The sequence below is a fragment of the Leuciscus leuciscus genome (assembly GCF_965113295.1).
Source record: "Leuciscus leuciscus genome assembly, chromosome: 7".
In the NCBI taxonomy this organism is placed as follows: domain Eukaryota; kingdom Metazoa; phylum Chordata; class Actinopteri; order Cypriniformes; family Leuciscidae; genus Leuciscus; species Leuciscus leuciscus.
In genome coordinates, this window is record NC_138731.1 from 12,462,172 (window position 1) to 12,475,043 (window position 12,872).

The window sequence follows — 12,872 nt, forward strand, 5'->3', positions numbered from 1 at the left end:
AGAGAATATCAGTCACACAGGCATGTTTGATAAACATAAATCCCTCTTTGTAAGACCTTGCAGTGTTTCCACCTTTTGAACGATGATTTGCTATGACCTCTGTGATTATTTGATAAGGGTTTCGAGAAAAAACTAAAACAATCACAGAGCAGTTTGATGATCATAACTGATCAAGACCAGAAACAAAAAAAAATGCTATAGGAATTCCCATGACTTTTTAAGAATTTATAATGAATCCCTGACATTTCCAGATTTTCCATGACCGTGGGAACCCTAACTCTGCCAGATGCAAGTGAGAGACATAAATAAGGCGTTTCCCAATCTACAGTGAGGAAGCTGGTGTGGTTTAACTCGAACATGTTGCAGGCGTAGAGGAGCTCTACAGGAGGATGTGATATTCAAGATAGATGATTCCCTCAGCAGGGGTTTGAAACACACTCAGGAATATTACTCATATTAATCACACACAAGAGCTCTGAACAGCAACACATATGACAAGTTTTACAATACAGGAAATCACCCACATTAGGGAAAAGCTAAACAGAATGGATGCATTTACCCAAACCACACCGCAAAGACATACAGATATTCCTTACGGAAACAAACACGGCCTACGTGCCTCTTCAAGAGTGCATTTTTTTCTTTACATTTACTTCAGACATAGTCAACATGACATGGCTCTCTTAGGGTGTGTTCACACTTGTAGTTCAGTTCACTTGGTTTGTTTCGTCCAGACCAAAAAACAACATTTAATCCTGGTCCGCTTAGCGTTCACATATATTAGAAAACCTGAATTGTTGGCTTTTATTATGTATATTTCGCGACGGAACATACCGAACATCCAAAACAACGCTGTGTTCTGGACTAAATGAGCTTGTTGTATGTGCGTAGCTATGATGCTATTTTGACCAGCTGAGAACTCGTGAAGAGTTTTTAATGTGTGAAAGAGTCAAAACACTGGCAGGAATCCCTCCATCACACACACAACGTAAGCTCTGCTGTGAGGAGACACGGTTCTGATGCCTGTACTGAACTGTGAGGGCCAACATCACGACTATGACGAGAAGGACATCTGTCCTTTTTAGGGTCGCATCTTGTGACATAATGTCCTGTTTTTGGTTCGTTTACATGTCTTTGATCCGTGTTGGTTCATTTTTCAGTTCAATTTGAAGTATTCCAGATTCGCATGTGTGCTATCAAGGTAAATTATACAAATGTTGAAGTATGAGTGATATTGAACTGTAGAATTGAGAATATTTTTCCTGTTGAGTTTGTTCTCTGTCTAAACCATTTACAGTGGCTAGATTCTCCTCATTCTTAAGTATGTGTGTGTGTGTGTTCAGCCTGAAATGAAGTGTTTCTGGAGTGCTGCTAAACCTGAGCTCATTCAAGGGCTTGTGTGGTGACCTCTGGATGCAGGAGCCTCTTTCAGTAGGACGCTCCAGAAACTCTCCAGGCCATTGTGAAACATTGTAAAACTTTGGCCTGCAGGAAAACCTCCTTTTGCCAAGAACCGCTGATGTTAGTCTCAGCTCACATAATGTAGCTCTTTTCAGCCTCAACACAAACACACACGTGAAATTGAATGTGCTGTACTGTAACACATTCAACCAAACAAAACATCCACACAGTTAACTCTGAGTCTTACATAATATCACTTACCAGAACCACAGCTATTTGTTTTATTACATGTTAATAACACATTTTTGAAAATGCAAGTACTACCAAAAACTTTGTTTATTTATTTATAAATACATGCTACTCCATTTGAAATACAAATCAGAAAATTAGATATCTTAAAGAGGCCCTATTATGCCCTTTTACAAAGTCTTGATTTTGTTTTGGGGTCTACTAGAATAGATTTTCATGCCTGAATGAAAAAAACAAAAACAAACAAAAAACAGTATTTTCCCCATATTCTCCATTGTTGCAGCTCCTCTCTTCCCAGTCTGTCAGTAATGCTCTTACCTGATATAGAGAATAACTCACTTTGGAGTAACTTTCTGCTTTGTAACTTTTGTAACTTGTGCTTAGTATCCCAGTCGTTGTGCGCTTGATTACAGCCACTCCACCCGTGACAAATATATGTGTGTGTACTGTGTATAATTATTTTGTAAATATAAATACACACACATGCATGTATATATTTAAGAAATATTTGCCTGTATATATATATATATTATATATGAATATATGAATATATTATATATTATATAAATGTTCTTAAATATATGCATGTGTGTGTATTTATACAAATAAAATAATTATACACAGTGCACACACATATTATGTAAACATAAACTTGTATTTTGGATGTGATTAATTGCGATTAATCGTTGAAAAGTCCTAATGAAAATAGAAAACAGTTATTTGAAATTGTAATAATGTTTACCCAATTTTACTAATGATATTTTTTGATGTACTTTTTATCGAATAATGGTAATTAGCTTTGGTTAGCATTTCAACAAAACTAACATTAAGCATGTCGTTTTTCATCTTGAAATAAATGTGTGTTTATCTTAAGGCTGGTTCACACGGCAGGATAATTAGGACGATTTTAGCCCCGATTCACCCCTTCCGACAATCTTAAGGATGCTCCGATTATCGTAAAATAATCTGATCAGATATTCCTGCCGTGTGTGTTGTGTTAAGACTGCTCTCGTCTGCTCGGAAGGACGTCCGGACCGCTCCGATCTCAAATCGGGGATATCCAACATGTTGGATTTATTTGGCCCGATTTCTTCTCGTGTGTGGTGTCCCCCGAGCACGCAGCCTGTGGACTGTGGAGTGTAGCCAATCAGAAAGCGAGGTGACGAGGCGGCGAGGAAACACCGGGAAATATAATCAAAACAGCTGGCGGCATGGCCCACCAGAAAGTCCGGTGGACGTCAGAGATCATCGCCTTTTCTTTTGATAACGTTTTTTTCCGGTTAAAAACAAACTACAAACTATTGCCACTGCATCCTCTTCGTCCGCCATGATTGTTTACTCTGAAGTCACATTTGATCTCGAGGTATTTTGCGCGATTTCCCGTCTGATCTGGGAATGCTCGGGAGTCAAATCGGCTCGTGTGTGATGTGTTGATTTTGCCGTGTGGCTGCGCACCACACACTGTACGACCAAAACTGTTAGACCCGTGATTTTTTTATCCCCGTGTGTGGGGTCTCTCAGGTTTGGAAAATCGGCCGACAATTTTAAAATCGTCCCGTGTGAACCAGCCTTTAGTCTCCAGAGAGAGAGAGAGAGAGAGAGAGAGAGAGAGAGAGAGAGAGAGAGAGAGAGCGAGAGAGCTGATCAGAACATCAGAGGCAATCGTGAGAAAACCACATTCCTACAATCCCCATACATCAACAAAACTATAGCTCATGGTAAAGCTCCATGAGACAAGCACAGCACCAAACAGCCCCAGAAAGATGGATTGTGCCACTTAACCCTCCAACATATTTACTCTCTCTGTCCTTCTCAAACGCAGGGTGCATGAGGTGATGGATGTAGCGTTATGTCACATTACTGCGTAATAAATCACTAATAATCACTGCTATTGACTGCTGCAGCAATGAGCCTTAAACATGTAATGAGTTACGTAATGGCAAAAGGATTTAGCTTTCACACAAGTGTCTGATTGGCAGCTGGAGAGGTAAACAGCATGTTCTTCGAGCACATCTGGCACTGCTCAGCAAAACCTCGCAGCATTCCTCGGCAGTCCACCTGGTATGTGTGTGAGTGAGCAGTCTTACCTCTTTAGTGTGTGTGTGGAAGGAGACGGACATGTCCAGCAGTAGTTTTCTCTGCTCCACTCTCCTCACGAAGTCCTGGATCCTGACCTCCAGGTGTCGCGCCGCCTTATAGATCTCCTCAGGGTCACACTCGCCCGTCTGGGCCAACTGCTCAGCTGCTTCCAGGAGTTTATCTGCATTAGTGTAAGTGTTCTGATCCGGGGCAGAGAAAACAAGAAAACATGGCAAAGCTCAATCAATCAATGTGCATTTCAAATGAAGGTTGAGATCCAGATATTGACAAATGTATTTATTTGTATCGCACTGTATATAATATAGATTGTTTCAAAGCAGCTTTGCATTAAAAAACAAAGAAAATAACCATCTTACTGTTGTAAAATAAACCAATTATGAAACAAATTCGGTTTCATCTGTAAAGCAGCTCTACAGAAGACAACAGCATCATTATTCTGCTCAAGTCAGTTCATTGTTGATTCAATTCTGTTCAATAACATAGTAAATGTTGCAAAGTTAGGGTCATCATCCTGGGGTGTTTTCCCGAAAGCATTATTAGCCAACTAAATTCCGTCGTTATCAGCATCGTTCAAGACAAACACAACCAGCATCGCAAAGTTGTGTGGTTGGAACGAGGGCTCTGGACCTGTGGTTAGAAGTTTCCTGTTTGCATAATTTTATGAACTTCCGGCCAAAGTTCACTTCTGGTTTTATCCGAATACAGATAATTTTGGGATTGTAACAGCTCCGACAATCTAATTCATACACATATACACTTAATTGCCAAAAGTTTTGGGACGTCTGCCTTACATGTACATGAACTTTAATGGCATCCCATTCTTAATCCGTAGGGTTTAATATGGAGTTGGCCCACCCTTTGCAGCTATAAACCCTCTTCTGGGAAAACTTTCCACAAGGTTTAGGTGTTTATGGGAATTTTGGACCATTCTTCTAGAAGCGCATTTGTGAGGTCAGGCACTGATGGTGGACGAGAAGGCCTGGCTCGCAGTCTCTGCTCTTATTCATCCCAAAGGTGTTCTGTCGGGTTGAGGTCAGGACCCTGTGCAGGCCAGTCAAGTTCCTCCACACCAAACTCCTCATCCATGTCTTTATGGACCTTGCTTTGTGCACTGGTGCGCAGTCATGTTGGAACAGGAAGGGGTCATCCTCAAACTGTTCCCACAAAGTTGGGAGCATGAAAATGAAGCATTAGCAGTTCCTTTCACTGGAACTAAGGGGCCAAGCCCAACCCCTGAAAAACTGCAGTCAGGCAAGTACCGTTCTCCTGGCAACCGCCAAACCCAGACTCGTCCATCAGATTGCCAGACAGAGAAGCGTGATTCGTCACTCCAGAGAACTTCTAGAGTCCAGTGGCGGCATCCTTTACATCAGACGCTTTGCATTGCACTTGGTGATGTAAGGCTTGGATGCAGCTGCTCAGCCATGGAAACTCATTCCACGAAGCTCTCTACGCACTGTTCTTGAGCTAATCTGAAGGCCACACGAAGTTTGGAGGTCTGTAGCTATTGACTCTGCAGAAAGTTGGTGACTTCTGTACACTGTGCACCTCAGCATGACCCGCTCTCTGATTTTACATGGCCTGTTGTTCCCAATTGCTTCCACTTTGTTATAATACCACTAACAGTTGACCGTGGAATATTTAGTAGTAAGGATATTTCACGAATGGACCCATCAAGGTAACACGCTTGAATTCACTGAGGTCCTGAGAGCGACCCATTCTTTAACAAACGTTTGTAGAAGCGTCTGCATGCCTAGGTGCTTGATTTTATACAACTGTGGCCATGGAAGTGATTGGAACACCTGAATTCAATATTTGGAGGCGTGTCCCAATACTTTTGGCAATATAGTGTATATTATGTCCTGTTTAAAGCCTTCTGGCATAAAAAATAAGGAAATTAAATAGACAATATCCCAACAGAAATGCCAGAGCACACTGCACAAGCTACCTCAAAAGACAATCAACTAAATGAATGATTAATTACTCTTATGGTGATAAAACATTTTCCTCACATGTAAAATTGCATATCCATCCGTAGAACGAATGCAGCCGGTTATCCCAGCCTGGCACACATCACCCCGTTACACTCAGCACGAACCCCGTCAGAAGCAGCAGTTATCACGGATTATCACCTTGTGGCCCTAACATAGCCAAAAACAGAGGAACAGTGGCCCACTGGCTGCTGAGACGAGAGCATTTCCCCCCCAGTCCACACTGTTCCTCACTGTCAGACATAAGGTAAGATGCTTTAACGAGAGGCCGGCTAATTAACATGAGATAATTACATGTGTATTCACCTGCTGTGACTGGAGAACAAGAACACATTTACAGCTCCAGAGGGCTTCAATCCTTCATTAAACACACAGTTAGGACATTACAGAGCCCTGAGACAGGAAGCTGTCAATGGTGAACACCAAACACACAGCAGTCCAGCAACACACACTTGTTTTTACAGGAGAGTAACAATGAGCTATAAAGGGAAGAATCTTTATTTTACTATTTTCATCTTTTCCATCTATAAGCTGCTCAGCCATTTCTCTTAACAATCTAGGAGACATTATTAATAAACAGACCAGGGCCTGTTTTCTTATCACTAGGAGTTCTTATATAAAAGCACTTTAGAAAATCAGAAAGAACCAGAAGAAGCTTACGATACAACTTCTCTGTGCCGATTTGCAGTGAAAACCAAAAACCAAAAAAAGATGAATTTGAAGGAGAAAATGGTTGCTTGCTTATTGATGTTTTGCTTATTGATGTTTTATCTATGACTCCTCCCCCTGAACTTTTCCTTGTCCTGTATCTTGCTCTCTAATTGGCTGTTGGTCATCGCCGGTGTAATTTCCAGTCAAATCTAAAGCTGCGATGCTGGGCATTTGTCTGTGATTTACACAAATATTGATGTAAAGTGAAAATCAGGGGCAAAAATCGTGCAGTGTGTACCAAGCATAATGGTGACTTGAAACATAACATATCTTTTTAAAATACCAACTAGCTGCAAGTTAGCTAGCTGCTAATAAGTCCCCATGCTTTGAACAAAAAACACAAATGATTCAAGTGCAAGGGATTATGGGTGATCAGTGGTCAAAGTGAGCGTGCTCAGCAGCCTGTTAGTTTAACCCAACTCTCCAAACTTGACATTGTAAATTCTTATTTATTTTTTATTGAAAGGTTCTTTGAAATTGGTTATTCAAATAGATTTTTTTTTTGTCTTTGTTTTGACTGCAAAACAGATCATTAACTAATGTACACTCAGATGGTTAATCAGTGGAGTGTCAAGAAGCATAAAAAATTGCAAGAAAAATGGCAAATTTCATATACATTCATGTTTGAATAAATTACTGATGTTTTACATTATTTAACATTTGCTAATGAGTTATAAATTACAGTTATTATAAAGAGTTGCATGTTATAGTGGATCTACAGTCAAAAATAAATCTGAAGTGAAATTTCCAGATTTTTCCTTTTCTATAATGACTTCTTACAATGAAGTGGAATGAATGTTTAGATACACTACCGGTCAAAAGTTTGGAATAATTATGATTTTCAAAAATATATATTTTCAAAAATAAGTCCCTTGTGATCAATAAGGCTGCAGTTATTTAATCACAAATAGTAATAATAAGTAACACAGTGATATTGTGAATTAATGTTACAATTTATAACTATTTTGATATATTATAGTTTATTGATGGCAAAGCTGAATTTTCTAAATGAACATTTTAGACTTGAAGACTGGAGAAATATGCTGAAAATTCAGCTTTGCATCACAGAAATATCTTACACTTGAAATATTTTCAAACAGAAAACAGTTACTTTCAATTATAATAATATTTCATATTATTGCTGTTTTTAATGTAAATTTTCAATCAAATAACCTCTCCTGGTGCTGATGGCGTGTTGGATGAATCCGTGACAGTGCTCCAAATCTAACAGATGTTTTGTTAAGATACAAATAAAAATGTTAACATGGACTTTAAGATCAGGATCTTAGCTATTCCTGGGAAATTTTCGATTAATATTACTGTACCTGCAATCCTGTAATATCAGTATCATCTTCTTTCTGTGACTTCTTTGATTGAAGTGAATCTTTATTTTCCCTGTTCTGTTTATTTTCTTCGATTTCTGTGCATAAAGTAATCCATAAACTTGTCTAACGTTATTACAGTAGAACGCATGAGAACTAGCTGACTGTTTTCACCACACTGAGTGATATATTGCTGCTGTAAAATGTATTTGGGATTTGTTTAAGGTTAGCAGCACTAAAAATCCATCATATATCCTGCATTCCTGATTTGATCATACACACACATACATAAGACAAATGACACATGAAGCCATCACTTCATCAGAATGTGGCCTGAAAGTGTCTAGAGGTGTTTGTGTCTCATCTCTTCATCTTCATCAGTCTGTTCTTGGATATCATATGTCTGATAAGCAGATGTCAGACTCAGAATAACAAAAGCTGCATATGTCTCACTGGATACCAATAATGGCTGAGCCAAAACAAATCCCTTACGCTTATTTAGACGGAGTCAGATTGTCTCAGGCCCTTCTCATGACACTGAGACTCATGATCTGTCATCCGGACTATTATGGATTATTCATCTCAGGGGAATTATGTGGATAGAGGCAGGGCTTAGTGTACAGTGATCTTGTCTCGTCTTTGTGCTGTCAGATTAATACTGCGCAATTTATTTAACATCACTTTGTTTTACAAATATCAGTTCAGCAAGACTTGATCCTATTTAAAGGGTAACTAAACCCCTGGTCAGAGCCTGACTCCACCCACTGGCAATATTTGAAAAATGCTGGAAAAGTAGGCAGAGCCCAGTGGAGAGGGGGCGTGCATCTGTGACATATCTCTCTGCAGGCAAGGGCGTGGTTAGCTGGTACCCTCTGATGTCAGAGGGTACCACAACTTCCAATAGGAAAATTCAACTGCAGTAGCCACTGTTCAACCTGAAGAGGGCAGCACTCAGACGTTTTTACACCATATTTTGTAAAATTAAAACACTTTAAACACAAATGTCAAAAAAATTACTTGAATCAATGAATAGCACTAATAAAGCCCCATTCTTACAGACCATTAACTAAAAAAAGTTGGTTTAGGGTTTAGTTACCCTTTAAGATGACAAAAAGTGTGAATTTAATTCATGTGTCTAGTTTGTACACGACAGCATTTAGTATCTTACCCCTGCAATACTCATTGTCATGCTAATGAGGTGTTGTGAGTGACTGCTAAGGCGTTGCTAGGTGGTTGCTAGGTTGCTTGCTTACTGGCAAAAAAAAGAAAAAAAAAAAAAGAAAAGCCTGCTGGTCCATGATATGAGGATTTCTATTCCAGCTTATGGGTCATTTAGTTGTTCCAACATGGCTTACAATTTCAAGAAGCATACATTACATACAGTTCAAAGGTTTGAAGTCAGTGAGATTTTTTCAATATTTCTGAAAGAAGTCTCTAATGCTCGCAAAGGCCACATTTATTTGTTTAAAAATACAATAATATTGAAAAATGTTATTGCAATTTAAAATGACTTTAAATTTTAACTCACATTAATTGTAAAGCCTTACCCCCAACATGTATTATCACAGCTGTAACCAGTTCAGCTGCTTCATATTTTTGTAGAAACCATGATCATTTTTTTCAGGATTCTTTGATGAATTGACAGTTCAAAAGAGCAGCTTTTATTTAACATAACTTTTGTAACATTATATAATTCTTTACTGTCACTTTAGATCAATTTAATGCATACTTGCTGAATAAAAGTATTAATTTCTTTAAAAAAACAATACTGACCCCAAACTTTTGAACAGTAGTGTACAGTACATCCCCACTTTATGTCAGAGCTCATAAGTCTGTCATGAAAGGCTAAAAATCAATGTCACCATGTAAAAAATGTTGACTTTGGGAACCCAAATGTTGAACTCAAATGTTCCCACAAAGGGTTATCCAGTTATAACAGACGTTATTTACATACAGAAGTCTTAGGAACAGATTTACTAACAGCTTGCATCAGCAAACTCTCTTTTGGTGTTAAAAAAAACTACTGTCAGGACTTACTAAAGAGTAAGAAAAATAAGCGCTGAAAAGGCGTGGACGGATGTTTTTGCAGCTGAACTTGTTGCATATGCATTTGTAGGAGTTTCCCTTTCAGACACACAATTTATGGGAGCAAAGTATTTAAATGAATCATGCAAACTGATCTACTAAGGTTTGCGCTCGTCAATTTACTGGTATTTGACCCATTGTTTTTTAGTGCCCCAAAAAAGCATGTCTTAAACCAGACGCTAATTTGCGCTGCTCTTGGTAGATTGCGTTGGTCATTATGGAAACAATCCGGCTGAGTCTGTGTTCTTTAATTTGCACGTCATCAGTAGATCACGCGCAGAACTTTCCACTCCCATCTGTGCTTTTATGGGATTGTGCTAATTTACCGTTTAGAAAATCTGGCTTTTTTTTTTCTATTTGGTTTAGCGAAAGGTGTAAAACAATCATTAAACACTGCATTATGGCTGTTTTTAGTGCTACAAAGCTTGATTAATATAAAGATATACAAAAGAATGCCCCTAATTTGTACCTTAATTCCATTATATTGCTGTAATAACCATTCATAAGGAGAATATCAATGTATAGAGTACAGTAGTTAAGTCCTTTGTTTTTACAATAATACAGTGTGAGCGAGGCACATTCAATGTGGCAGTTTTCCAATAATATCAACATTCAATCATGTTTATTTGACTTTTGTTTTGTGTGCAATGTAGAAACAACAGCCTGAAAAGACACATATGCCGATTCCAAAAAAAGAGACCAATATTACCACACAGCTCTCTCCTGAGAGGAGTTTACAACAACACAAATTGACTGTGAATTTTCACACTTCTACCTAACCATTATTTTTTAACCTCAAGTTACTAATTATGAATATTTAGGATGAGTTACAACACTGGGAGCATTTAGAAATTGCTTTATGAACATATCTGAACTCATTGCCCATACAGTAAAGGAAACCATCTGTGAAGCTCATTTGATGGAGCTCCAGAGGCCTGAAAACATTTCCATTAGCCCGTTCTCTGAAGCGTTTGTGTTTGCTGTGCAACCACCACTGCATTTGTTGACATCTTTATTATATCATTTGATTAAATGTCTCTAAAGGGACAGACACCAAAAAAATCTTCCTGTAATTATCCAGAGGATTGTCTCCTTGTGGCTAGTGGGGTCTGTTTGAGATTTGTGCGGTATGGGAAATGCTCCTGATAGAATGCTTTTTGTTTGCATGGCAGGAAGACACAGCAGATGTGTGCTAGGGACACACAAGTCTCAGTCCTACATGTGTCAGCGTCTGATTCTAATTGTACTGTTAGACTGGGACCAAACTAGGCTCACCATGATACGCGATAAATCACATTTCTTCCATGTTAGTCTGAGTTTTTGTACTAACAAGCCATGACTGTCAACAGTGCTCGGCATTAAAACATTGTGACAGTCGATTTATACAGTCTCAGCCTCGAACAGCATAGCCACTGGCCATTTACAGCTTGCACACAAAATGGCAAGAGCAGCCTGAAATTGCAACTTCTGGATGCTTTATGGAAACAAAGTCATGTTAGTGCAATGAGTACATTTTCCAAGGTTTGCAAGGTTCGTGAATCTTAGAAAGAGGTTTTTGTTTGAGATAATTAACCTTATAACCCCTACTTATAAATCAAATTTTTAAAGGCCAACATGATGAAAACTTTGCTGAAAAACATGTTGTACACAATCAACCACATGCCTTCTTTATTTCACGATGAACACTTACTGGACTGAAGCAATGTAGGTTTACTTATCAATACATCATTTTTTTTCTTTTTTTAAATCATGTTAAAATGTGAGTATCAAATGTGATAATGTTAAATGGTCAAGGGTCAAGAGCCCAACTAAAGCAAACACTGATCACCACAATGGTGACTTCAAACTTTGAACATCTAAACCTCTGTTAATTTAATGCCATTAATTGTGAAATCCCCTCTTTTACAGAGGTATATTGTCGAGAACAACAGTAATGCAGCACGATTTGTTAAGCCAGCGGACTCATGCACGCTGACAGGGGCGTATGAATCATTTCAAATGTCAAGTGTAATATCAAGTGTAATTTTTTCTGACCTTTGTCTAGTTGATTTCAGCTCATTTGCTGAAATAAAACAAACCACAAATTTGTATTCTATAATATTTGTTTTCTTTATTTTCCTTATGACAACTTTATGATTGGTTTATTTACTGCAAACACTTGTGCATTTTTTTTTTTTTTTTTTTTTACAGAATAAAGCAGAACATATTTTTTATCGTAATCGTGTGTTTATTGTCTTCATGTTTCATCAGTCAAAATGTTTCAGCTTTAGCTGGATGCCTTTGTCCATATAAGGGATTTCCTGGAAAGTCACAAGTGTAATGACTTCTATGATTCTCACTTGTGGACTTTCTGCGCCAGGGCTTCCAGTATGAATAAAACTGACATTACACTCCCTAATGTTCACATCGCATTGTTTTGGATAAGAATAAAACGCCAGATAATACATAGACTGTCTTGTCTCTTTGAATTGAAATCTAGTTTTATTCACATTGGCCGATGAAAACCTCTACGTGAACACACTAGCACAAGAAAAGTGCGGGGGACAAATGTATGTTTATTAAAAGTGTGAGGAAGCATATTCTACGCCCATGTCACGCTGCATGTCAGTTTTGACCACAAAATATGAGGTAATTTGATTGGATGTCATGTATTTGACATTTTATGGCACTACCATTTTCCTGTTTTTAAACTAGAGGTGGCATTTTGCCTGTTAGAAATACACAATTGCTTTTAATGTTATTTTAAGGTGGGGTAGAAGTAAACAAACGGCAAAACTTTTGTCCGTGTACCCCCTCTTACCTCACACACCCCAGTTTGAACCACTGGACTAGAATAAGCTGGAGTCATCCAGTCTTCATACTAAAATGAAAAATTGTGGCGGTGCAAGGGTAGGATCTATGTTGCATCACACTGGAACGTGAAAACCCTCAATTAAGCCTGACAATTACTGTAAATGTTAATAAAGCCCTTGTTTATTGGATGTGCTGCCATGCACTAAGAACTAATATTGCA

General features: G+C 38.4%; 1 protein-coding gene across 7 annotated transcripts in view; it reads right to left on the minus strand.

The window, feature by feature from the left end:
- Window positions 1–12,872, minus strand: part of kalrna (kalirin RhoGEF kinase a) — a 223,734-nt gene that overhangs the window by 101,818 nt on the left and 109,044 nt on the right. For all 7 annotated transcript variants that reach the window (XM_082176022.1, XM_082176019.1, XM_082176018.1 and 4 more), the window contains exon 11: window positions 3,738–3,929. In XM_082176022.1, coding sequence (XP_082032148.1) covers window positions 3,738–3,929 — 192 coding nt within the window. The remainder of the gene's footprint in view (window positions 1–3,737; window positions 3,930–12,872) is intronic.